Source organism: Bacillus rossius, chromosome 2 (assembly GCF_032445375.1).
Source record: "Bacillus rossius redtenbacheri isolate Brsri chromosome 2, Brsri_v3, whole genome shotgun sequence".
Classification (NCBI taxonomy): domain Eukaryota; kingdom Metazoa; phylum Arthropoda; class Insecta; order Phasmatodea; family Bacillidae; genus Bacillus; species Bacillus rossius.
Window position 1 is genome coordinate 88,013,855 of NC_086331.1, and position 26,304 is coordinate 88,040,158.

At 32.7% G+C, this 26,304-nt stretch overlaps 1 protein-coding gene across 1 annotated transcript in view; it reads left to right on the forward strand.

Moving 5' to 3' along the window:
- Positions 1-26,304, forward strand: part of LOC134529437 (synaptophysin-like protein 1) — a 60,118-nt gene that overhangs the window by 22,355 nt on the left and 11,459 nt on the right. Inside the window, exons 4-5 of the mRNA XM_063363533.1 lie at positions 18,957-19,137; positions 22,176-22,355. Of these exons, the coding sequence (XP_063219603.1) occupies positions 18,957-19,137; positions 22,176-22,355 (361 nt within the window). The remainder of the gene's footprint in view (positions 1-18,956; positions 19,138-22,175; positions 22,356-26,304) is intronic.

Below are 26,304 nucleotides of genomic sequence, written 5' to 3' on the forward strand. Positions count from 1 at the left end.
TTATATTTTTCTTTGGTGTGTTACCATACAGAACCAAACTATAACACCATAAATGAACAAATAATTAGGTTTTAAAATTCTCACAACAGTTTTAGGGTATCTCTGCTAAATTATTGACCATTTGCTGTTCTTTAGACTTCATTTGAAAGAAAATTTATGCCACAGTAACTATTTGTTATTCTTTAATGTAGGTTAAGTATTTTTAAATGCTATTGAATTATAATTAGCTAAACAAGTTGACAAGGTTTAAAATAATGGTAAAAATTTTTCTCAATTGTTTTTGATATCAAGTTATGAATCACTCCAAACTCAGTAGTAATGAGGTTAGCTTCTTGAGTAATGCCCAACAACTTTGCAGGCTTTTTTTGCATACATTCTCGATTCCCAGCATCATATTTTCTGCATCATGAATGCTAAGTTGTAAATAATGGGCAAAACATGACACTGTCTTCTATGTAATAGAATTCACTGCAGCATGGATATTGTGTGCATTGTCAGTTACCACATACACTGTAATGGTCAGAGGAATCTCCCATTCAGTAAAAAAAGATTTGTGAGAATAACCTTGATGTTCTCTGCAGTGTGAGACACTGACATGTGTGAGCAATTAAACATTTTTGATTTAAACTCAAATTTATTTGTAGCATAATGTCTTGTTAAAAATAAGCTTTCATTTGCCCTGGAACTCCAAAAATCAGTGGTCAGGGAAAACAATTGTACATTTTTACCCTTGTCTTCATGTACTCTCTTTAATTCTGCCTTGGTTGACTGAAATAAACTTGAAACCACATTTCTTGAAAATGTTGTACGAGAAGGTACAGTATATCATGGATAAGCATCTTTAATTAGGTCCTGAAATTCATGTATCCTCAACAATTCTGTATGGATGTAAACCGTATGATGTGTTAGTTCCTTTGTTTTGTTCAGGTTTTTTTATTGATTGATACATTTGGAATTGGGTTTCTGCCCGGCGGCAAGGAGTCCCCATGAAAGGAAGTGTTTTGTAATTAATATTTTTCAGAAAAGTGGCTTTTTTTTTCCCCCAGTATCACCCACAAAAACTTGAATGTAATAATTTTTATATTAACATTGCATTTTACTTATAAGTAACAAGGCCTAAATATTGTGAATTGAAATTGAAAAATAAAATAGTTACCTTGCAAATATATTAGTTACAAAAATATTTTCAAAAATGCATTAAGTATATTTTAAAATAGGTTTCCTGTTGGAGTTTTCAGAACATAGTGGCATGTTTTGCATTCTGCTGTTTGCTTGTATCGTATGAAGAAGTGCCAGATTCCACTATTCTTGATGTATTTGGTTTGCCACATTTTAAATTATTAGAACTCGGTTCTCCTCCACCTTGCCTGGTATCCATTACATTAACTAAACAGAATTAACTTTATTTAAAATTCTAAATCTTGTCTTAATGTTTTTACCAAACACATAGGTTAGACCTATCTATTACCCTAAGACAATGGATGCCTACACGAATGAACCATTGCAGGTTTTCAATTATTAGTTTACACAATATATTTTCTTTGTCAATGAAACCGCTAAAAAAAACTGTGGTTCAGTTCGCATTCTTACGTGATAGCATATCACACACAGATTTCCATGATGTAAAAGACATGAATATTTTATTTGGTTTATATTATTAATTATTATTGTTTCATTTGGTTACCAAAATGTTAAAAATTTAACAAAAAAATATGCCAAGCATTGAAAATTAATTTCAATATAATATACTTCAAGCAGTGGTGACAGACAATACTCAAAATGAGTACAAAAAAGGTTATAATTGAATAAAAAATTTTAAACATTTATTTTTAATGGTTTATAAATGATAGCGAATTTTCATTTCAAATACCATAGATGTTTGCATTCCTGCTAACTTAATTTTTGTAGAAATGGCATTGTGTTTATTTTTCCTGTCTAGCTACTAGGATGAGTTTATTTAATAAAGGTTAATTTTAATTTTGTGAAATAAACTTTTTAAAAATACATTGTGGTATATATTAATAAGACTATATTAATGTTTTAAAAACAACAACACTAGAAGCTGGTGAAACATGAAGTACTTGGAACAACCACGAAAAGAAAACAGACATGCAAATAAATATTTGCAATTTTAATTTTTGATATTCGACCTCTGAATGCAAATACATAGTTTGTTAATTTCTATTTGCAACTGTTCGTGTTAACGAATATTCGCCCACCCACTAATGGTTGTGCAATAGTGAGGTAATAGGCCAGTGTTTTTGGATCTAGGCTCAAATCCCAATCACTCCATCTTGATTTCAGTTAATAAACTCATAATTGAGTCTATATTTATATTTTTTAACAGTGTACCAATACTCTAAAAACATGTTGAGTGAAATTTTCAATAGATGATTCCTTATATTAATCTACCATTTTTTTGTGTACAGTAATGTGTTTGTGCAGCTAAAATGTAGGACAAATATATGGTTGATTTATAGTCATAAAAAATACTTGCAAAGATTGTGGGGAGTTTAAAAGTACAGTTTACAAATGTAGACTTAAAAATATGCTCTGCGATTTTGATACTGACTTAGTGCTCATAAACTGAGTCATGCCAGTAACTGAAATCAAACCCTGAGCTTGACTTCTCAGTGATCATTGCCATCAAGGACCTTATATATGCAAGGAAGGGAAAAAATGATCAATACTGACTTCCCTAAAGTTTAATTTTTAAACATAAATATCTGCCCAAAGCACTGAAGAGAAGGTAATCGACCAAATACGCTTTCGGTAGTTAATTTATGCTATGTACAGGGTGTCTACTGACCCTGGAAAACCTGGAAATATCAGGGAATTTTGTAATCAGGGAAAAATCAGGGAATTTTTGTTTGGTAGGTTGTAGTTGGCAATACGTTTTTTGTTTATTGATCAGCTTGCATTGGCGTGGCATCATGTGTATCCCCTCCCATTTTTATTTTTGAATGGCAAATAACGAACAGTTCCCACGTCCAAATTCTTTTATTTACCATCGGATTCGGAAGTGGCATCAAATCACGTGATACAAACTGGTTCAAGATGGTCTGTTATCCTGCTGACGTGACGTGCTGCAGCATGTGCTTCCCACGTTCAGATTATACCGACAGGTGCATTTAATTTTAAGTATCTATGGATGCCCTCAACGTAAACTGGACATTTTTGTTAGCGTTGAAAATACATATCACAGACACTTTTGGTGAAGATTCACCATCTTTGCTAGAAATTGGTAGCTGTGGGCTTCATACGGTCCATGGTGCTTTCAAAACTGGAATTTCTGTTACACAATGGGACGTTTTTAGTTTTTTGAGGCACAGTTACTATATTTGTTTAAGCACATATCTGCAAGGAGGGCAGATTACATTAGAATAACTGGATCAGAGCTTTTTCCCAAGAAATTTTGTGCTATCATATGGAATACTGCAGTTGCTGAGCGTGCCATGAAAACGTTACCCCACCTAAAGAAATTGGTTAGTGAAGTTTCTATTTCATCTCTCTCTTTCAGTGTTGTGAAATGTGCTCTTGAAGATAATCTTCTAAAAGTAAAATTGACATTCTTCCTTTTTTGGCATCAGAGCTGGAATTGTTTCTCACAATGTTCCAAAGTGAAGCACCCATGGCACCTTTTCTCTATGATTCACTGGTTTTATTAGCTTTGGCAGGAAAATTTTGAAACCAGAAGTACTGAAGAGCTTTAGGGAGAAACGCAATGTATCTCCATTGGATGTAGATAACCAGGAATATCAAGTTGGGTTATGCAGTACGCCATGCCATCAAGAAAGAGAAAGTACCAGAAAAGTCTGTCCTGTTACAGAAAAATAATAGGACTTGTCTAAAGGTTATGGTAAAAAAACTTCAAGACAAAAGTCCCCTGAAGTACAATCTTACCAAGGGAATTTCCTGCTTATGTCCGTCTGTGGCTTTAAATTTGGGTGTGAGGAAACAGCGTGTGAAGTACAGTTTAGAATGTAGTCTTCAAAACAGGTGGCTATCAGGACAAGAAGCTGATAACATTGAGTGATCATATCAGTTGGTATGTTCCTTGCAAGATTCTGCAGCACTGTTCTCGTCTTTTTCTTGAGAAGACGGGCGCCTTGATCACTTGTGGATGCTCATTCTTAAGGCATATACAGTAGCTTCCAAAACAGGCCTTCTAAAGTTTGTGAGGATGGTGTTGGTACTTTCCCATGGAAATGCATCATTGGAAAGAGGATTTTCAGTGAATTCTAATCAGCTGACTGAAAACTTGCAGGAAGAAATACTGATAGCACAAAGACAGATGTATGACTTTGTTCAACGTTCTGGAGGTGTAGAGCAGTATGTAAGAAATGCTAGTTGTAGGCGTAAGGAAGCCCTGCAAACAAAACAAAAAGAAAAGGAAGCTACAGACAAGAAAAAGGCAGAAAAAAGAAGAGTTGAAGAGGAGATCAAGGCATTGCAGTTGAAGAAGGCTCGAAAGTTGGATTTGGCTCGTTCTGAAGTAAGTGCAATATACGCAAAAGTTGAGTCACTGCGAAATTGATGGGAGCTTCCTTTTACTAATTTTTTTTTGCAAAAGGAAGTGTGTGAAATATTTGTAGCAGCATCTTTTATTTGCCATCAATTGAGTCACTTTGGCCACGTTTGGAAGAAGGTAATTTTTTTACTAATTTAAGTAAGTTGAAATACTTTGAAACCCGTCAATGTAATATTATGCAATTTTTTTCAGTTTCTTGGAATGTCGTAATTGTGTTAAAGAAAACCTGGAAAAATTCAGTTTTAGACCTGGAAAACCTGGAAAAATCAGGGAATTTAATTTACTAGATCTGGTAGACACCCTGTATGTAGCGTAAGCTACACGTTCACCGCTTTATCTTATCATACATCATGAGGGACGCTTCCTGCTCTCCGCTGCTCTCCGCGCGGTGATGCAATACTACCAGCCCGCCCGCTCGGCCACCCACGTATCTCGCACGTAGAAGTGTTATCTACTTCCCGCAACGACACAGCATTTTCTCCTACCCCTTTTCGTCCAACTCCTTGGCACTTCAGTAGAGGTGTAAAAGTAACTAAAAATGTATGTATGTATTCGTTACTATAACAATTAGTTCTCGTTACTTTCGTATCGTTACTCGTTACTTCTGATACTGCATAACATGCTATGTTATGTAACAGCAACGAATCGAGTCGTATTTCGTACGCGTACAGTATGACGTCGCGTAAATAATAATAAATCAAATGTAAACAATTAAAAGTATTTGATAATTAACAGCGTTTGTTAACCAAGAAACAATAAAATCTCATTAGAGCAGCTTTATTATAATATCTCTTTTAAGATAAGAACAAAAAACGTGAAAATACGTGATTATAAAAAACAAAAACATACATATTTATAATTTGTAAAAAATACTTTCTTACGTTGTTTCTGTTCCAATCTCAAACTTTGTCTACACACACAATATCTTTAATAAACAGTAAAAAACTTGGACGACGAATTTCCAAATTATACTTTTCTTAAAAAACAAACATCGTTCTTTGTAACGAATAAGCGCGCACATGCGTAAAACATACGAAAAATGCGAGTAACGAAATGCATTTGTGTGTAACGTTTCGTTACTCGTTACTAGATGCCGCACCCGTTACTCAGTAACGAATACATACGGTTTGCTACAGCTCTACACTTCAGTCGCTATATCATTGAGTTGGCCGGAGTTTTAAACGTGCCGTTGTTAACTTTATCGTGATTAAATGTGTTTGTAGTAGGCCTACAGTATCAGCTCACTGCAATTTATGATTTTTTCTTCATAAGATGTCTTCCAAACGACTATATATCTGTTTTTATATTTCAATCAATAAAGGTAATAAAGCAGCTGGTTAAATAACCATTCTATAAAGCTGAGAAGTACTAGTTGGACTTGTTTCCCACGCTGTCGGTTGTAATTTGCTGATAAAATTGCCCGTTGTCACGTCTGTATGCCAGCGCTTCCGGCCGACCTTGGGCCGTGGTCGGCCGGTGGCATGAAACATGGCTCATTTTGCGTCGTTTATATTTACGTCGCGGTTTTCAGGAACGTAACCCCGACGTAAACCGAGGACTTACTGCATGTATGTATGGCATGACCCATATCAGCAAATCTGCAACCTCACTAAACAATAAATAAATATAGTTTATACTATTTGTAATTTAAATTACATTACAAATTAGGTTATACTCATTATTCTGTTAAGTGGTTCCTACTTATGTACTATTGATTTTTCATTTTAACATCAAATCTTAGGTTTTTTGGTTAGGTTAGCTGTGATAGGTAATTCATAACCAATTGTTCAAATGATTCAAAGTATTTTTAGTGTAGTTAACCTAGCCAAACAAACTGTCTTTACTATTTTAAAATATTTTAAATGTAGCCAGCATATTTCAACTGATTATGATTTCACAGAAATTGTAATATAAAAAAGTTGATCTAACTACTAAGTGTTAAACTACTGGTAAACAATGTGAATGATTGGAAATTGTCAGTAAAAAATGCTACTTATTACGTTTTTCCAGAAAAGAAGCTTTCCTTCAGAATAATAATAATTAATTTTAATATGGTAAGTTTTACACAGTAAAAACATATTGGTGCAGTTAGTCCTTTGCTAGTGTTTTCTTCCAAGAATAGAGGTTTTATCATATAATTATTGATTTATTGTGGTAAGAATACATTTTAAAATGAAATTGGGACATAAAACGGCTAATAACGCCTTTTAGTCCTGCAGAAAAATTGTCAACGTCAATTTGCACTGCAGAATTGTTTTTGTGTGAAAGGTCAGGAAAATTTTTTAATTCAGGTCTGGAAAACCTGGAAAGGTCAGGGAATTTTGGAATTCCAAGCGTGTAATAACCATGAATTTAAATATTTTTGGTTGTGATTGAAATAACACAAGTGCAAGCTTATTCGATAGCGTAGCTTAGGTAATTCTAAAGGATAGCCACTTTTCTGTAAAAAAAATTTTAACTCAGAATATCATTTTTTTTTACTTCCTGGCATGTTTTACAATCATCTGCTAAGAGGATGTTGTGATATAAGTGGTGAGGTTATGTTACATATAAATATTGTGAGTTTGTGAAGGTCACTTAAAATTAGCTACATTAAAAATCATAAAATATTGTTTGAACAGTTGGTTAGGAATTACCAATATAATGTATCTAACTAAACTAACAAAATATTTGTAATACTTTATAGTGTTTTTAATGAAGATAACTAACAGTTAACACAATTCCAAAGTAAATATATTGTAGGTAACATAACATAACCATTGTTTAAAATGGTCAATTACTGTTAAACTACTTGTAGTATTACAATACCCTCTTAAATAATAACTGGAAAACAGGTCAGGAAGTAAAAAAAGAAGCATTTTGAAATTTTTATTATTTTTACGGAAAAGTGGCTCTCCTTTAGAATTACTGCTGCTTATTGGTATCGTAATTGTCTGCTACGATTCATTTGGGTTACATACATAATTTCGTAATGTTCTCTTTGTGGTTTTTGTGCATGGATAATAAACTACTAGAAAATACATATTATCACATTTATATTGCTAAACCTTGAATAAAATTAAGTTTAATCTTTGTTTACTTATGTCTGTTGAATACTCGCAGTTTAAAAAAAAAATGCTTATAAGTTTTTTAAAGTGAAGTAGTGTGTAACAATGCAACAGAGCCATACCTTTTATTGTAAAATTTGGTGCCACATTTTCATACTTACCTACTTGAAAATGTTGTAGTGCTTTGTATGTAACCATGGATTTGAACTATACAAAGAGCACAAAATCACTATATCTCTGGAACCATAATGCCTAGAGACTGGAAATTTGGTAGGAATATTCCTTTCGCTGAGTAGAGGTCAGCTAAGAATGGATTTTACGAAATTCCACCCGCAAGGAGAGTTGCGTGGATGTTAATTTAAAAAATCCACATTTTCAAACTTTAGCTCTAATAGGTATAAAACTTGGGCAGAATATTCTTTTTGGCATGTTAAAATTTACCAAGAACGAATTTATGAAATTCCATCCACAAAGGGTTGTTTGTGCTGAGTCGTTCAAAAAAAAATTAACTTTAAATCTATAGCTCCTACAGATTTTAAATTTGGCAAAATTATTATTTTTGTCATCTTGAGTTCAACTGAAAACGAATTTTACGAAATTCCATCCACGAAGGGGATTGCAGGGGCGTTATAATAAAAGTAAAAAAAATATTAATTACAGTTAGAGCTATAGTGAATAATAAAATTAATATGTAGGATTCTATACGGGTTCAATTTAGATTGCTGATGTTGACAGAAATATTCTTTTGTTATAGAAATTGAATAAGCGTTGTAAAAAACATAACCATAATTCTTTGTTTGTCAATAAACTCATCAGCATTTGATTTCAATCAGCGTCTTAAGTATTTGAAAAAAAAATTAAGATTTTAGCTAACCAAGTATTAATTTTTATAATTATCTCTACATTATAAATTAAAAGTTATATTTTATCTAATATTTTTTCCTAATTCATAGCTTTTCATTGCTGAGAATACAACAATTGGAGTTCAGTTTTTACACGTAGATGATGATGGCATTTATTTTCTCTCCTTTTCAGTTCTCGATTTTAGATTTATTACATTCTTTGACTATTATGTAACCTCTGAATTTGCAAATCTCCAATTTGAAAGATTAAAATCAGAAGAGAGAGAGAAAATTTTACCAATTAATTAGAATTAATTTAATCAATTGTATTTAATTTAATTTATAGAGGTCATAATGTATTGTCTCCATTTATTATTAATTGCTCTAAATTCAATTATTTATAAAATATTGGCCAAATTTTTTTAATTAATTGGTTTATATTTTGTTATTTTATTACACATGAAATTTGATTTTTATTTTAATTAATTAATTTTTTAATTTGTAAATATATTAATTTTTATTTCAGTTATTAAATTGAAATTAGTTATTTGTAAATAATTTAAATAAGATTTTATTGTAATTTGTATTATATAACTTGGTTATGTTCATAGAATTGAAGCTATCTTAAAAACAAAAGACATTCATTTTGATACTTTTTTTTTATTGTGTCAAAATAAAAATATAGCATGACAGCTGTCAGAATAAATTTTTTCAAAAAAATGATCATATTGATTTAATTAAATCAAGTAGACTTTATTTAAGTAAGCTTAATTAAGTGAGATTAATTATTAATCTATAATTGTTCTTATAATTTTCTTCGGTTTGGTGATTTTTTTATTTGTCTTAGTTAATGTGTAGTTGTTAATTGTTACTTAATTCAGAAGTGATTTTATAGATATTTTGAGTGAAATGTAACTTAGTGAACTCAATCAATAAGAAGTTATTCTTCATATTCTTGAAGTTTTGATGAGTTTTTATGTAATTGGTTTTTACGTTTAAACATATATAATTCTAATATACTCTACTATATTCCCCATGTAATTTATCACCATAATTTTAAATAATTAAACTTATAAAGTAAATACTGAAATATTAAATGCATCTCCATTTAATAGTAATTACTAGATTCTTAATTAAATTTAAAAACATCCGTTCATTATTTTCTAAAGTTTATTAAACATAATTTTTTTTAAATTTGATTTGTTAAGTTATTGATAAACAATACATTTAATGAAATTTTATTTATGGTTACAATGATAATTTAATTTTTTAATTAAATTTTATTACAATACTTACCCACTTTAATTTCCTATCCATTTCCAATGCCACGACAGGTGTATAGTCATCTATACTACTGAGGTGGTAAATCAATTAAGTTTATTTTATATAATGTCTATCAAAATAACAATAAAATAAACTTAAGAGTTAATGATTTCACCAAAAAAATATATTTTTTACGTTACTACATCATTAATAATACCCAAATTATGTTTCTTATGGGCAGTTAGGGTTCAGTTTTCGTAGGCTGACTTCACTACTACCTTCTTAATGGCTGTGGTGTTGTTTTTGTCATGTTGGGGATGTTACATGGTATTGTGATTCCAGCATTATGTTTTTAGCATGTGCTGTGAAAACCATTAGAAGAGTATTTTAACATATAGATGTACAGAAAAAAACAATTGCAATTAAGAATAGATAAAAACAATCACAGAATTTCCAACCTGTAAACTGTGAATACGGAATATTTGTTATACGTTACTTGAGAACAATTTACGTTTGCTGTTTAAGTTTTACTGATAAAGTAGTTGTGAAATTAGGCCTATATTATAACTGCCTCAATGACTAAGAAATAATTTAGAAACACTTAATGAGCTGGTTAAGTGAAAACATTTCAGAATATTAATTTATGAATGCCTTGAAATCATTTTTATGTATGTTTACTATGGGAATAGTCTATTTTCTGATATCATTTTTCTTATTCTGAAATGATTACCTGTCTGTAAACAGATTAATAGACAGCAAAACACAACGCTAACAGTAGAGTGTCAATGTCAAATGAATTAGCCATGACCTACAGTAAGGAACCATCCTACCAATTTTCTATGAAAAAAAATCGGTGGGGCTGTATCGAGACTCAACGGCTGTTGTTTCAAGTGAATCTTCTATGTTAGCGAGTCGCTTTTAGTGTAACGGTTTAAAATAAAAACAATAAAAATGAGACATTGACTACCTAATTAAAATTGTAATTCAAAACACACACTAAATGGTAGCTTACGACGAAAATTCTGTTTAACACTGTCCTGTGATATGATAAATTAGATACCGAAGGCATAATATAAAAATGAATGTTTTTTGGTGAACTTACAATCTGTATTGCCCAGTGTTGTCAGTTCTCTATACACAATCATTGAATCACTGCGCTATCACATCTGAGTCGTGAGCTACACTGAACAGAAATTTTTTTTCCCAACCTAAACTAAAACTTAGTGTATTTGGGAGGTCTAGGTAAAGAAGACATAAGTGTGTCTCAGGCCGAAGCCTATATAGTTAGGAAAATGTTAAAGCAAGATAATACAGATCTTTTCGTCAGATTTTTTTCGTTACAATGTGTTTCGCTGTGATTTTTAAGACGTTTCACGTCAAAATGATATGATAATTACCAGTCGGAATTTGAACCTATGTTCTCTGGAATACTAATATAGTGTCTTACGACTTGGTCCATAAACTTCGATAGTGTATCTTTTCTCATCTTCAGATTGCCTTGTAGTGATTCCTTTTGCTTCAGGTGCGAGTGTACGATTATTGCATGACAGTACAAAGACATAGTTTCAGACTATAGTACTCCATGTAGGCTATCATCACATGTCTTGAAAAATCATTGACATCTAATATTATAAGTACAACTATCAAAAATTACGGTCTCCAAAATTTTAATTCACGTCTTATGAGTATATCGTGTACTAGTGCGTGTAACTACATGTGATTTTGTTTACACATTTACCATGAGTGTAACCAGTATTTGTGGAAGGGGAGGGCAGAAGCCAGTCCCTACTCCGGAAACTATTTTACAAAGATAATGCTTGTAATACATTTTTAGGCTATTTAATGATTCCTTAAGTTCTTTTTGAAATTCCTGCCATTGTGATTTTTGTAAAATATAAATTGTTCGTCTAAACAAATCTAGCATCCCTACGTTTCTGACACTAATCTTACAGAAACAGGTTCCTCCATTGAGTAAGCTTCACTGCACTTGTACATGTGCCTTGTTAATAGAAGTGTAAACAAATATATACATAAAACAAAAAAACACAAATCTGTTTAAAGAAAGTCATTATCTAAGTGAATTACAAACAACATTTTAGTCCGTTGAATAAAACTTCAACCGACAAACAACGTTTTAAATAATAGGTAAATTAATTTAAGTAGTTTCGGACATACACTATTACTCATTAAACTGTATGTCATGAGAAGCCTCAGTCTGTTTGTGCCTTCAGAAGGGAATAGATCTCTTTCCCGAAATGTCGCAACTGTTCTCTTAGGAATCATATACTGTGTTAGTCTGCGCTATCATCGTTGTGGTTTTCAAAATATCTGTTTTTTCGTTCAACTGTTACGGTGTTCGTCTGTGCTGTCGTCACTGTTTATTCACATCGCTGGGTTCCCTGTGCATATCTGTATAGCCGTTGTTCAATTTTTATCTGTTAAGTTTCATCGTTGAGTTATTCTGTTTGCAGTTGTGCACCGTAAATTTTCTTTGTAAATGGAACAGAAATATTCATGTAAACTTACATATTTGTTAATTTGTACATTTACATTAAAATAACTCTATCACTACAAAATAGTGTTACCATTTTGCTTTGTGTTGCCCCAGTACCTCCAATATTTTAGTTATTTGTAAACCCTTGTCTGAATATCTTTCCAGTATTAGCTGCGCATATTAAGCACGGTAAAACCAAAGAAAGCCAAATTCTTGAATTTTTGATCAATTATCTTTTCCATGGTTTTAAAAAAAACTATGTCAAATGTACACATAAATTGAAGTATAAAATGATTAGCCAATTTTTGTAAGAAATACTCGGTTATACCTCGATAAACTGTATTTCAGATGTGCAAAAATAACCAAAGCCATGTGGTGCACAAAGTTATAATATCTTTCTTTTAGTATTGCAAACTATTCCTTGTCAACTGTTTTCCAAAAGAATATTTTGTAAAAGTACTGAAAAATCAATTCTGTGAGTTGTCCAAAGTATTTTTCGTCTTTATTTACTGTTCTTGTTGCTAATGTCTGGTCATTAGCCCACTATGTCCGTCTGTGCTGTAATATTTTTTTTACCAATTCTTTCTACGTATTTTTCTGTCTGTTTTAAAAGTTTTGATGTTCCCTGATTTTCGCTTGTTTTCTGTGTGTTTGCACATTTATTGTTTTTGTCTGTTATTGAGGTTTCTTATGACATACATTGTAATCAGCAATTGTGTATATCCTAAATTATATATATAATCAATATCCCCAATTGTAAGAACATTAAAAAAAAGAAAATTTACAGTTTTTATTTGGTAATTGAAACCTGTACGTTTGCAAAAAAATGTATTTAAAATAAAGTAATATATATTTTTTTCGTAATCTCAAAATATCAAGTGTAGTATGTATGGAGAATTTAATTTCTTAGTGAAATTATTATATCTACTCAAGTTGTTGAGCTGAAGGAAAGGTCCGAACATAATAATTTAAAACAGCAAAATTATAAGAAATCTCTTGTTGAAGGAGATATTTCTTTGTACAAAAAAATTTTTTAGATGGAAATAAACATACACAACCTTTCAATGAAATTTTGATACTGTAACAGTTAAACATAATACATGTTTGATACTATTACAAGTAGAAATATTACACAACCAAAATATTTAAAACACTGTATTCCAACTTTTGTTACAATTAAAATTACAAATAATTAAATAGTGGTGTCACTGCAATGTGCACAAATATTAAACAACTTTATGTGGTTGTGTACTCAAAGAAGTTCATGTTTAATAATCCCGATGATTTAATTAAGTTTCTGAGGGTTTCTTTGTAAGAAATAAAACATTTATACTCCTGCTAAACTCAGAGGTAAGCTATTACCAAGAATTCTGTACTCGGGAGTACTGAAAGCTCCAATAAAATATAGTTGTATTCAAATAATTGTTAATACAGTAGAGCACCCCTCAACCGTAATTCCCACAAGCGGAACTCCCGATATCCGGAACTAATTTTCCAAAAAATATGAAAACATTAAAAACATCTCCAAAACATTTCCGCACTGGAACGAGGCGTTTTTGCTTTTGCCTGACTGTACATGTCTTGTAGGCGCGCGCACGCACGTCTGTCAGAGAGCTAATTATAGTCAGTCTTTCCTGCGCATTGCGTAAATACACCGCTGGTTTTCGCGTCGGACGTGAATTACTATAAAGATGTTTATTCTATACGTAGTTTTATTGTTTCACTACGTCAAGTAAACGGAAAATTCCGGCCGGCCCGAGAGTATGTACACCGACTCCCACTACACACGCTGACACACGTGATAGCCAGTAACATTTACTTCCAACGTGTGTTGCTTTCAGTTTGTAGACAATAATTTAGTGTACAAATATGTATTATGTACATATTTATACGTTAATATATGGTTAAACAGTCTACATTTACCTGTATTTCTCTATCTCTGTGTATTTAAACGCGATGCTTGGTGTTATTCTTGTGTATGTGAAATGTAAACTGTGCGTGGCAGTGACTATACACTCTCCAGGAAGTGTGAATCACTAGCACGTCAACACAGAAGTAACACAACACTGCAGCTGTAGTCCTAATACCTCCCCCGAACCATCTTCATCGTCCTCTTCGCTCACGCACGCACCCACCCACAGAGATAAGAAACACGTGCCTGCCAGCTTGCTTGAATGAAGGTCATTCAACCAGCCCGGAGGCCGGCCCTACCGCAACTCCCCTTACCCGGAATTTTCCCATAACCGGAATAGACCTCCCCCCAATGATTCCGGTTGAGGGGTGCTCTACTGTATTTCTAAATAAGTAAGCAAACCTCACAAAACTAGTTCTCCAAGCAATCCAATAACTGATTATATCCCCACCCACCAAAAATCATTCCAATTACGCTCAATCATTTTGCATTCCAGGATGAAAATCATAATAATATGCAGTCCAAACTGATTGTGTGATTTTTAGGAGCTGAAACACATAATATATCTGTTTTTGTTAGGCCTGTCACTTCAAAAACTACAGGCAGAGTGATACATTATATGCAATTATTGTATTCATGACAGAGCACGGGCAAAAATTATTTTTATATTAATTATTATTTGCAAATACATTTGTTCCCAAGCATAAAATATCTTAAATGTAATGCGATTTTACGGTGATTACGAACACTTCATTATTCACTCTCTGTAACAGTACCTATTATTATACAGGTTATTAGTTAATTTCCAAGTGTTCATATGCGCTAAGCGGTATAGTGTGAAATTTCAAATGATTTCTATCACAACATATAGTAACTGATTCAAGGTAGTAAGTTTTAAGTGGTTTACCTAGTTTTTAAAGTTTTTGAAAGGTGTTCTCCCAAAATGCATGAATGAATACAATTCATAAAAAAAACAATGTAGTCTCCCTCCCTCCCTTAGACATCAACCACCCCGTTCCGCTGTGATGCACTGAATTCCATTCCCCTTCCTCCTAACGACATTCTTCACCAAAAACACGACCTTGAGCTAGAACCAACAACAGTAGAACGGAAACTCAGGCACCCCGCTGACGGGTTACCGTGGAACACATAAGACATGTAAACATAGCAAGAGGCTACAGTGCTCGAATGTAGTGAAAAATGTATTAGTTTCTTGCTCATTCAAGCTAGACCAATTGATGTTAAAAAAAAATCTACTTCAACATTTCAGAATTATTATTTCAGTAAATATTTTGGCAAATAAAAACATTATTTCACTAAAAGGACACTGACATCACAATCACAGGGTGGCCAACTATGAAATTTAACCGAGGTCTTTTCCGTACAACTACCACTTTCATTTCTCTAAAACCAATAAAGCATTTTGATTACAGTTCAATATAATTTTTAATTAATATATTTTGTTTGCATCATAACTTGTTTGTCAATGTTTTTAAACATAAACCATTATATAAATAACTTACATATAATATTTTTTATATTTATTTACAGACATAAAATCCAAAATATTAAAATTTAAACTACAGTATGCTTTGCTTACAAACACTAAAATTTGCACTTTGCCTTTTTACCAATTGATTCGGGGTTTCATATTGAAAATTATTTATAATTTATTACCACACTGATTTACTTGAAAATATGGAATAACGGAAAGATGTGTATACAATATGTATATTTTATAGTGTTCGATAAAATAGCCTAATGCCCCCTCCCCCCTCCCCCCCCCCCCCCCCCTTTATCACGGGTAGTCACAAGCAAACTGAAAATGCCTCACGGGTGTGGCAGCAATATTTTTATTTCTTTTTCACTGGGTGGCAGCAGCTGATTACATTAGTTAATTTTTCACTTTAATCTAAGATGTGTCTTGTTTTCATTAATATTTTTAATTTGTATGTATTTATTTAAGATTCTAATATTTCGGACTTGGATTCAGGCAGTAGTATGCTGTGCAATAATTTTCTACGATATTCCGGCTACCACTTCATTTAAATAATGGTTGTATACCAATGTTGAGTGTTCATCCATTTATCGGTATATATTTTCCTGAACTATTATTGACAGTTAAAATTTAGTCACAAACTATTGACCAATCTCTTTGTTATGTAGTATTTTAGAATTTTTCGAGAAAAAAATAATATTTATAGGCACATGAATTTTATTCCTAAAAAATAATATTTCTGAAAAACCCTTACGTTTTCAATCAGGAAGATCATCTTTAACACACACCCGTATTATATATAATATGATTTGTGTACCAAATATAATTAAAATATTCTATTTAATTCAACATTAGCAACTCTTTTTGATACTTTCCAAAACAATCTTTCGATTTAAAATTATCAATTTTGTGCCTGGTCAAGCAATTCGTGATATATAATTATATATATATTAGTGTGTGTTTTTTAATTATCTTACAAATAGATGCTTTTAAGTAAAATTTGCAAATGAACTTCATTGGTATTAATCTCCACTACTCTTTAATATTTAATAAATGATATTCCAACTGTAATCAAGAATTGATCAAGAAAAGATGCTGATGAAAAAATATATAATTAGGAAATAATGTTTGTCAGCAAGATATTTCAGCTGTCCAGATCTGGTTTTCAAGTTAACAAAAGTCTCTGATTTCCATAGCATTTATTGTATAACCTTTAGTAAAAAAACTAATTCAATTAATTAGAATTATCATATAGCAAGAAAAAATATTCAGCGTGATGTCCGCTTTTAATACCTTCGAGTTATATTGGATGCCAAGTTTGTATTTTTCACCAACATGTAGATAATACTATTAGTTGCACTTGAAAATCTTCTTAGGTCTTATTAAATTTATAAATTTTATGCATAAATATCTGATTGTATACTTTGTTCTTCAAATTGATTACCTATAAAGTAGAATATTGTGTCATAATTTGGAATTAAATAACTAATTTTGATTGTAATAGAATTGAAAGTATGCAGAAAAAAATTTTTAAATTAATATTTTAAAATTTCAGGCTTTAAAATTCCTTTTAAATATGCTACATTCCTATATAAATTTAATTTACATTTTCTATTTATTAGACGTTCAATCAGTGATGCACATTTTATTATTCACGTTTTATTACCATTTTTGATGCTTCAGATATATCTAGGTTTGGATTAAGAATTTCAACTTGCAATTATAGAATAAGTGACACTTTTAAACCATTAGTAACTATAAAATTTTTAAAGAAAAAATAACTCTTTGTGAATAATCTAGAAACATTCATTGGTAAAAAAACTTAAACAAAAAGTTATTTAAAAATTTTATAATCTACATATTTATTTTGTATACACCATTTTCGTTTTTGTTTCAGATTTTTTGCAAACCAAAGTAACCAATTATAACCAGTTAGTTAATATGAACTTTATAATCTTTATTTATCTGTGTGTTGTGTTGTTTCCTGTTTTGTCGTAAAGTTATTGATATGTATCAGTGTAAGTCTTGTGTTTAATGTGTTTTGGATGTTAATCTATGTGCTTATATCATACCTATTTTTTAATGTATGTCATATTTCGTTTATAAGTGACGTAAGGCACAAAAAACCGAATTTCAATTTGATCTGACAGTTTTAAAGAAGCAGAATAATATGCTACGCATAGTAATATTTTTTTTATTTCGAAATAGGAAATTACTTAAATTTTAGCAGAGTTTATTTTTGAAAGACTGCAAGCCTGTGCAAAGCCCACCAACATTCGATGTACGAGCCTATGTCTCCCCTAGAGCCTGTGCTGCTTGACCTGTTCCTTCTAGACTGCACAAAAATATTTCCCTTGCATTTCAGCATCTTAAAAACACATTTTGTAGACTTTAAATAATTAATTATAGACATTAAAAACCTTAATATCTGAGTTTTTTTGTGTTCAGTCACAGAAAACATTACATAAGAAAATCCTTGAATATTTGCTTTGGATTTGCACTCATTAAATAATGATCTACAATTACTTCAATTATTCCAGTGTGCAAAAATGTAAATTCTATGAAGCTAGTTACATTAAAATTTTACGAGTAAGGCCGTTTTCCTAATTCCGTAGAATGTATAAGAAATTTTGGCAGAATGGAATGCTAGGTACCGCATGTATTTTTTTTAATCGTTGTAATACGAATAAAGTGCTACCTATATAACATTTTTAGAAACATTTCTTTCTTCTTGTCCGCGATCTGAATATGATTTGTTATTGCAACTATCACCGTCTGAAGCGCTATCTGTACGCTTTAAAGTTAATCTGAGAAACAGCTAGAGGGTTGACAGCGCTACCTACTGAGTATTCTATACACTACTTCGAGGACAATGCTACTGTACTCATTCCATGGAGGGTGTAAGAAAATATGGCAGAATTCCGTCTCGTCCTTTGGACTTATGGCAGATTTCCGTTATGGTACTTTTTCGCCTTTTTCGAAGAGGCCAGGCGGAATACTGTCATTATGGTAGTCTTCCGATATGGTAGTCTTCCGTCGCCCCAATCATATTAGCATTGACTGTAACTTAAAAATTGAATCATATTGGTATCTTAGTTGAACGTATTTTTTAATTGTTCTTCAGCATCTATGTGATCCTTTTGTAATTACTGTCACCAGAGACTAACCCTGTATTTGTTTATTTACTTTTATTTTCTGTTTTCCATTGTATGGTGAGTAGATTAAAATTATTGCAAAAATTACAGCTGCATATTGACCTAGCCAATTAATATAAGAATAACTTTTGTTTTAATTTTTGGCTTTCTGGTTAGCATACAGTATGTTTGGTGAAATTTACAACTTGTATTTATATTAACGTTTTTGTTTCAGGCTGGACACAGTAATGCAAACAGTTTGTGATAATCCATTTCACCTGGTTGGTGACTTTTCTTCAGACGCACAATTTTTTGTTGCTACTGGAGTTTTGTCATTCTTATATTGCATTTTCATCGGGATAGTTTACTTATTATACGATGCTTTGTACCAACGCAAAGATATTTTGCCTCTTGCAGTAAGTATATCTTCAGCTTTAGTTTTTGATAGGTTACGGATCTGTGCTTGCTTTCTATGTGAATGAGTTTGAGAATAAAGAATATCACATGATATAACATTTTTTGCTTTTATATAAAAAAATTTTCTCTTGTTCCCTTCTGCTCTGTAAAGAAGTAAATAATTTATATAACTCTGCCCAGTGTATCATAAATTTGGTTATAAGAGGGGAGAAACTGAGATCATTGCTTCCTCCTGTTCTTTTTATCTTCCCCCCCCCCCCCCCCCCTTTTTTTTTCTCATCTTGATAAGTCAGTGAAAATGTTTAAGTATTGACAATAGTTGTGTGGAGTGATTCTGCCTTCCCATGCAGATGTCTGGATAGGCAACTAGGAAATGGATGTCTTGTGTATGTACATTGTGACAGCACTGGTGCCATGGTGAAGACATTAGACGCGCACTCCAGAGGGCCCGGGATCGACTCCTTGTCCGGCCATCCTGATTTTTCATTTCACAAGGTTTCCTGAAAACAAAATACTCCAGGAAAATGCTGGGATGATTCCTTACTATAGATTTTGGGGCCCCCTCAGAGATGGACTTTTTTTGATTTTGGAGAGTGCCTGGGTCCCTCTACCCCCTCCCCCCCCCCCCACCCAATTCTCCCCGATCTACGCCCATGTTGTAGGTCATGGCTGATTTCTTTCCTTATATCTCCATTTTGTATACTGTTGTGTGTTAGACACTGTTCTTGTTGTCGACAAGACTTGTTAAAACCTAAAAATAAAAAAAGTAAATTACCTTTATTCATACTCTTGTGGTCCTTTTCATCTTGTTTTAATAATGTGGTACAAAGTGACCAAAAAAAAATTTATCTTTTAGGTGATAAACTGAATGTAATTCACTGTGTAAAGAAAGATAATACAACCGTGAGTGTATATTACAGGTGCAATATTCTTTGAAGGAATGAAAGGCTCACATTGGTTTGATTTGTATTTTAAAATAATTCATTCCTGTCATGTTTTTTGTTGCAAACAAACCAAAAAATGGTTTGTTTTAGCGAAACCTCAGGACAAACAGAAACTTATTATTCTTTGTGTAGTTTGTTCTCAATTCCATTCCAAAGTAGAGATATATCAAAGATTCTAGTGTTCCCTTTGCTTTCTCCCACAATTTGCTCAAGGCTTTAGATGGTTTTTATGTGAAGCTGGCTCTGTCACTTGAAGAAACAGAAGTTGAGACTTGCTTTCTTGTCTCCACATGATTATGCATTGTGCCGTTTACTAGCAAACAATCCTTGCCGCAGTGATAAAGATTGTGCTGAAACTGCAGTATCTAAAAACCGTTCAGTTAGATCATATAACATAATAGTAAATTTAAATAAGGTAGAAACAGTTTTCTATTCTTTTGGTGCAGAATTCCATTTGGCTTATTTGCAGTCAATTAACCTGAATAAATATTTTCTTTTTAAAAATTTTTCCTAAAGTTTGTAAGTCGTGGATATTTATGTCCAAGATATGTATAACACCTGCTAATATTGCCCTCGAAATTTCATTCAATTTATGGTTAATCCCCATTTCGTTCTGGAAAAGAATTTTTTAGTAGTTGGTATTGCCACTATAGCAAAATCAATCAATGAATATTTATCAAATACAGGATCATAGAGAACCATTGTTAGTTAGTATTCAAAACTTTAATGATAAAATTATTTAATAGATATACGTGTATGGAGTCTTAAAATGTTCAGAAATGTTTTAAGTCTTAGCCAAAGTTAGTACACTTTGATTTAGGTGCCATTTTTAGCACAAATAATGTCAAGACTGTATTTAGTCTTCTGCCACGTCATCTGAATCATGTCCACAGTTACATTGCAATTGCTGCAGCGACACCTTCTCTTTAAGGGGCTGGATGTTAGTTATAGTTACCTTCTCAGTATACACAGTGTTTTTAACTTATCCCCACAAAAAAAAATTTTTGTGACCTTGTGTGATAGTGAGGCTGAATAAATGTTAGGCTGCCACACTACCCTGCTCACTCCGGCTTAGTGTAAGGTGGCACATGGCAGGATGTTAGTTATATTTATTAACTGCTATTTACATTATTAATTAAATTATGACACTTAAAAGTCTGTCCACAAATTAATCACTCTTTCTTTTAGTCCACAGTTTACTCTCCCCACTGGGGCTCAGATCGTCAGAGACTGTCCCGACTTCTCGTCTCTTACTGTTATCCTCTGTCCCGACACTCTGCCTCGCACTATTTACTCGTCCTTTGCACATTGCACAGTCCAGAATGTTTAGGTTCCCGATGCACCGGTTTCTGCACACAAAGCCTGTTGCTCATTATCTGTTTTTGTTTATCAAGGGGTCACTCGCCCTCTTCACTTCACTGTCTCAGACTGATATTGCCCTTCTGGAATGGTCTCGTGTCTCTTTGAAGTGTCCCGTGATCAGGGTTGACTTGACACCCGAAGCTCCCAGAACAATGGCATTCCAGTTACGCCACTTCACGCAGGCAGGATTCTGGAAATGTGCCAAACCCTCAAGGTGCTGAGGAATGGTGAAGAGGGGGAGGGAAGGGGAGTAGCAAGGCGCTGTTGCTAATCCGATTAGGCATTTTCACGGTAATGGACCATGCCTCACCCGCAGGTGAGCTCGGGGACTGGCTGGCGAGTTGCCTTACATCTACTATCCTTGTAACATTATATCATTGTTTCAGTTACTGGTTATGTAGAATTCTTAATAAAAAATTTATTTGTGTGAGATTAGTTTTGTAAGAAATTTATTTGAATATTTTTCATAGCATTTAATGTTTTGGGTTTTAAAAAAAGTTAGCCAACTGAAGCTGGCCACAATAAGAAACAAAATTTTAAATAGTTCTTAATGTTTATGAATGAAATGATTAATTTTTTCTTTAATTGTTGGAAGTATTACTCTCTCCTATATTATGCATCCCCTTTTCTTCCCATGCTTCCATCATTGAGCATGAAGCACAATGTGATGTCACTTATTATTTGAGATGTTAAATGTTGAATGATCTGTAAACACACTTTTTTTTTCCTAGGACTTTGTGTTGACTGTTGTACTGGCAGTATTCTGGCTTTCGGGCAGTGCTGCCTGGGCTAACGGCCTATCAGGTCTGAAGCAGACAACTGGTTCTATAAACAATTCCAAACAGTGTGATAATATAATTTGTTTAGCCAATCCGAAGGTGGGAAGTGTGACTGAACTCAATATATCTGTTGTAAGTATTTTCTCAAATATTACATTTATTTTCTTTTGAAACTGATACTGAATCTTATTATTTTAAGATCAATGATTTATGAGAAAAGGTTTTTCAGGGCATATTATACTTAAGAATGATATTGAAAAGTGTTTTAGTGTTGAAATCTTAGAGAACTGTGGTAGAGCAGTATTTATTGCTTTATGGAAGGTAACATTGTAATGTTATATTTTCATTCTTAATGCAACTTTGTGGTGGAAAATATGGGTAAATTTTTTCAATTTTAAAAAAAAATTTTTTATCATATTTTGAGTTAATCAAAACATCAGTCAATTTTTTGGAAAAATCATTTAAAGAATGCTAATTTCAACTAATGATTTTGCATTGCTTTAGTTTTATTGTTTAAAATTAGCTAAATAATTTTAAACTCGTAACCATTTTTTTTATCTTGTTGACATTGATATATCTACCTTGCAATAATTGGTTTTATGGTTTCAATAATGCATCTATTTAATGACTTAACTTCTAATAATCCAAATTTTTTCAATGAAATTTTAACTTTAACAAATGTCCACCAATATTATTTATTCTAGGTAAATCTCTCCCCTCCCCTTTTTTTTCAGTACACCATAGAAATTTAAAGGATAAATTCTTATAGATGATCATAAGGCTCCAATTTGAGCTGCAGAATATAATCTACTAAGAAAAAAAGCTCAGAAGAACAATAAAAAGAAAAGAAAAACTTCTTAAATAAGTAAATTCGATGGTCATTCAATAAGTAACAAGACAATTCGATGTAGCTCATAAACAGTTTATGTAATAAATGTGAAACTTTCAAAAGTTTAAGTGCCATCCTTGCAATGACTTCTGATCAGCTGTTTGATAAGATTTTGTAAACATAACGTTAAATCAGTCAGTTCAAGGCGTCAAGTCTGATTGAGAATTGCTCCGTTGCTGTCGCAAAGGGGTTCAGATTGTCGGATATATGTACTTGGCTTTATACCTAGGGCGCCACCACATGTGTTACGGGCATGTGGACCCGGCGACTCTATTCTCAGGGCCGTGACGTCGCCCGCGTGCAGCGAGGCCCATTTCCCCCAGTATAAATAAAAACACGTAATTACATCCCCTCTCAGCGGGGATCACGCTATTTATTAAAACACACAATAAGGTAGGCTCTCGAAGGTGGCCCACATGCCTCAGTCTTCTCCCAGCGTCGCCACGCGCACAAAATATACTGATACGTTAATGAAATTAAACAGTCTACTGCTCGAAGTAAGTCCTGAAGTTAAAGAAAATGATTTATATAAATTAAATAGCCGGATGGACGCGGATCAGTAATAGACGAGAGTTGCAAGACGATGGGCGCGTGAGACTCCTTGCCTCAGGCAGCGACGGCGACAGACTACCTTCCGGCGTGCCCTCGAGGCGGGTCCAACACTCACATCCGGCCAACGGCTGTTTACATGTATTTAAATAAAGCGTGCCACCGGAAAAGGAATGAACATACATAAACCCTTAGTTAAATTAGCCTATTGGCTGAAAACAATAAAATTACATAACTAATTTAATATTAAAATAAAGTCTGCCTTGGGAATGTTCGTCCTCGCTCGGCGTCATTCGGGAGCGAAGCACTGACGTCACACCGGTGGGCACGGGCACACACACGCACACAAACATGCACTACGGCGGGTGGTTTGAAATGCCAGGGTCATAGAGGGTGGTGGTGGGAGGAGGGGGCCTGCAAGGGTGAGATGTGAGGCACATCAGGCTTAGGAAGGGCGTAGCTCGGGTCGATGTCACTGTGTAAGAACAACGTGCCGTGATTAGATTTTTAGTTGTGGAAGGTGTTAAAGGTAGTGATATCCATGCGAGGATGTTAAGTGAATGGGAACAATTGTTTAAACCGCTCAAACATTTACAAGTGGGTAGAATAATTTAAAAGTGACCGCAAAAGTATCCGTGATGAGCAGTGAAGTGGCTGACCAGTTGAAGTGGCCACTTCCTTCTTTGAATCTTGCATTGACACGATAATCCGAGACAACAGAAGAATCACTGTGGAAATTATAGCTGAAAAAGTGTCTGTATCATAAAATTACCTAAAATTGTCACACAATAAAGGATAAGTTAAAGGCACACGTGGTTAAATATTTTTACTTAGAAATATATCACTTAACTGTTTACATTTTGACATGCACACCATATGCACTAATAAGTTTCAAAATTATTAGTATTACAAATCAGTCAAAGGGAATGCATATTTATTAATAGCTTTCAATACATCAAAAAGACCCTTAAATTAACTGATTTGTTTTCTGATGTTTTTCATTGTTATAATGTGAAATAATTAGGACTTACAAGTTGTAACACTCAGACCTCTGGGTAGCACTAAATTGGTTTAGAGTGCACATAATATAAACACTGAAAAGTTTAATTGAAAGTTGGGGGAAAAAATGTTTATGTTCCCATTGTCAATGATTAATAACTGAAATTATATTCCTCAGACACACACTGATTTTAACTGTTTTTATTAATCCTTTAAGAAAATTCACGTCATATTGGCCGCTATCTTCCGACCCTAAAAAAACGTATTCATGTCGAAAACAAATGGATCACACCAAAACATCCACACTGACTTTGCCGATTTTAAAATTTCCAGAAGTATTAACTCTATCAATGACTGCTTGTTACTTGAAATTGATATACATGAAATTAATAAATGGTGCTTATTAAATTTAGTAACTCTTAACACAAGTAAAACAAAAATTATCTCCTTCACAAGGAAATATCATCCTGTAAAATATGATTATGTTCTTAACAATAAAATAATCCCAATCACTTCTTCTATACTACTTGACTCAAAATTATATTTTCACTTGCATGTAAATTACTTAGTTACTAGTTCAAATAGAACATTAGCATTAATCAAATATATTACGTTCTATGCTATAAACAGTGACTCTCTTCTTTGTCTTTATTTATCACTTGTTAGATCTAAGTTAGAATATTGTTCAGTTATTTGGAATTCAATTAATCCTTCCGATAGCAATAAATTAGAATCCATTCAGAATAAATTTGATAAAATAATTAAACTTAAAAACTTCTCTTAGCTTACTATGGATTCTCTTTCTGAACGCCGTATCTATCTGAATTATGTATTTATTAAAAACTGTTACTGTTCAAAATTAAATTGTAAGTCCATTCTTGATAATACTGGCATTAGAATTCCCCAATTTAACAGCCGTTTAACATCTACCTTATGTACATACCATAAAAAAAATGATATAATTTTTCGACTCATTTCTAATTTCAATAAAATTGATCATCTTAATCTGTGAAAGTCTAGGTATATCATGTATTTTTCTTTTTTTTCTTTAAAATTAATTTTTACATAAGTCTGCAATTAGTAAATTTCATTATACTGTAATGTCTATGTTTTGTATTTTTATGCATTTTATATTTTGATGTTTATTTTTAATAGTTTTACTTATTTTAACTTTACTTGTTTGTTTGTATTTTGTTTGTATTGTTTATATGTTGTCCTTGTATATATGTGTCGTGCCCACCGCTAAAGCCCTCAGCTGTTGGTGGGCATGTTACAATATTAAATAAATAAAATAAAAATAAAATAAAACACAAATTTACTGTTCGTGGTACTGAAAGATAAAAATTATATACTGTTCGCAAGTAAATCCCGTGGTTGCCCTCAACTCACAGTACAAGCCTCGGAACAATGACGAATTTACTCTTTCATCATTGTGGGCTGTTACTGACGACTGTGGCCAAAATCTCTAAATAAAAGTTCCAAAAAACAAAAGAATGTTAAATGTATAGACCTGACTACAGCCGCAAAATTCTCTGCTTTTACATTTTTTACTAAATCTGAGCTACCGCTAGACACGCTAACTCTCAGTACCTCGTACCGATGCTGACTAACTCTATGACCACCCTTCTCTTCAGAGAAAGACAA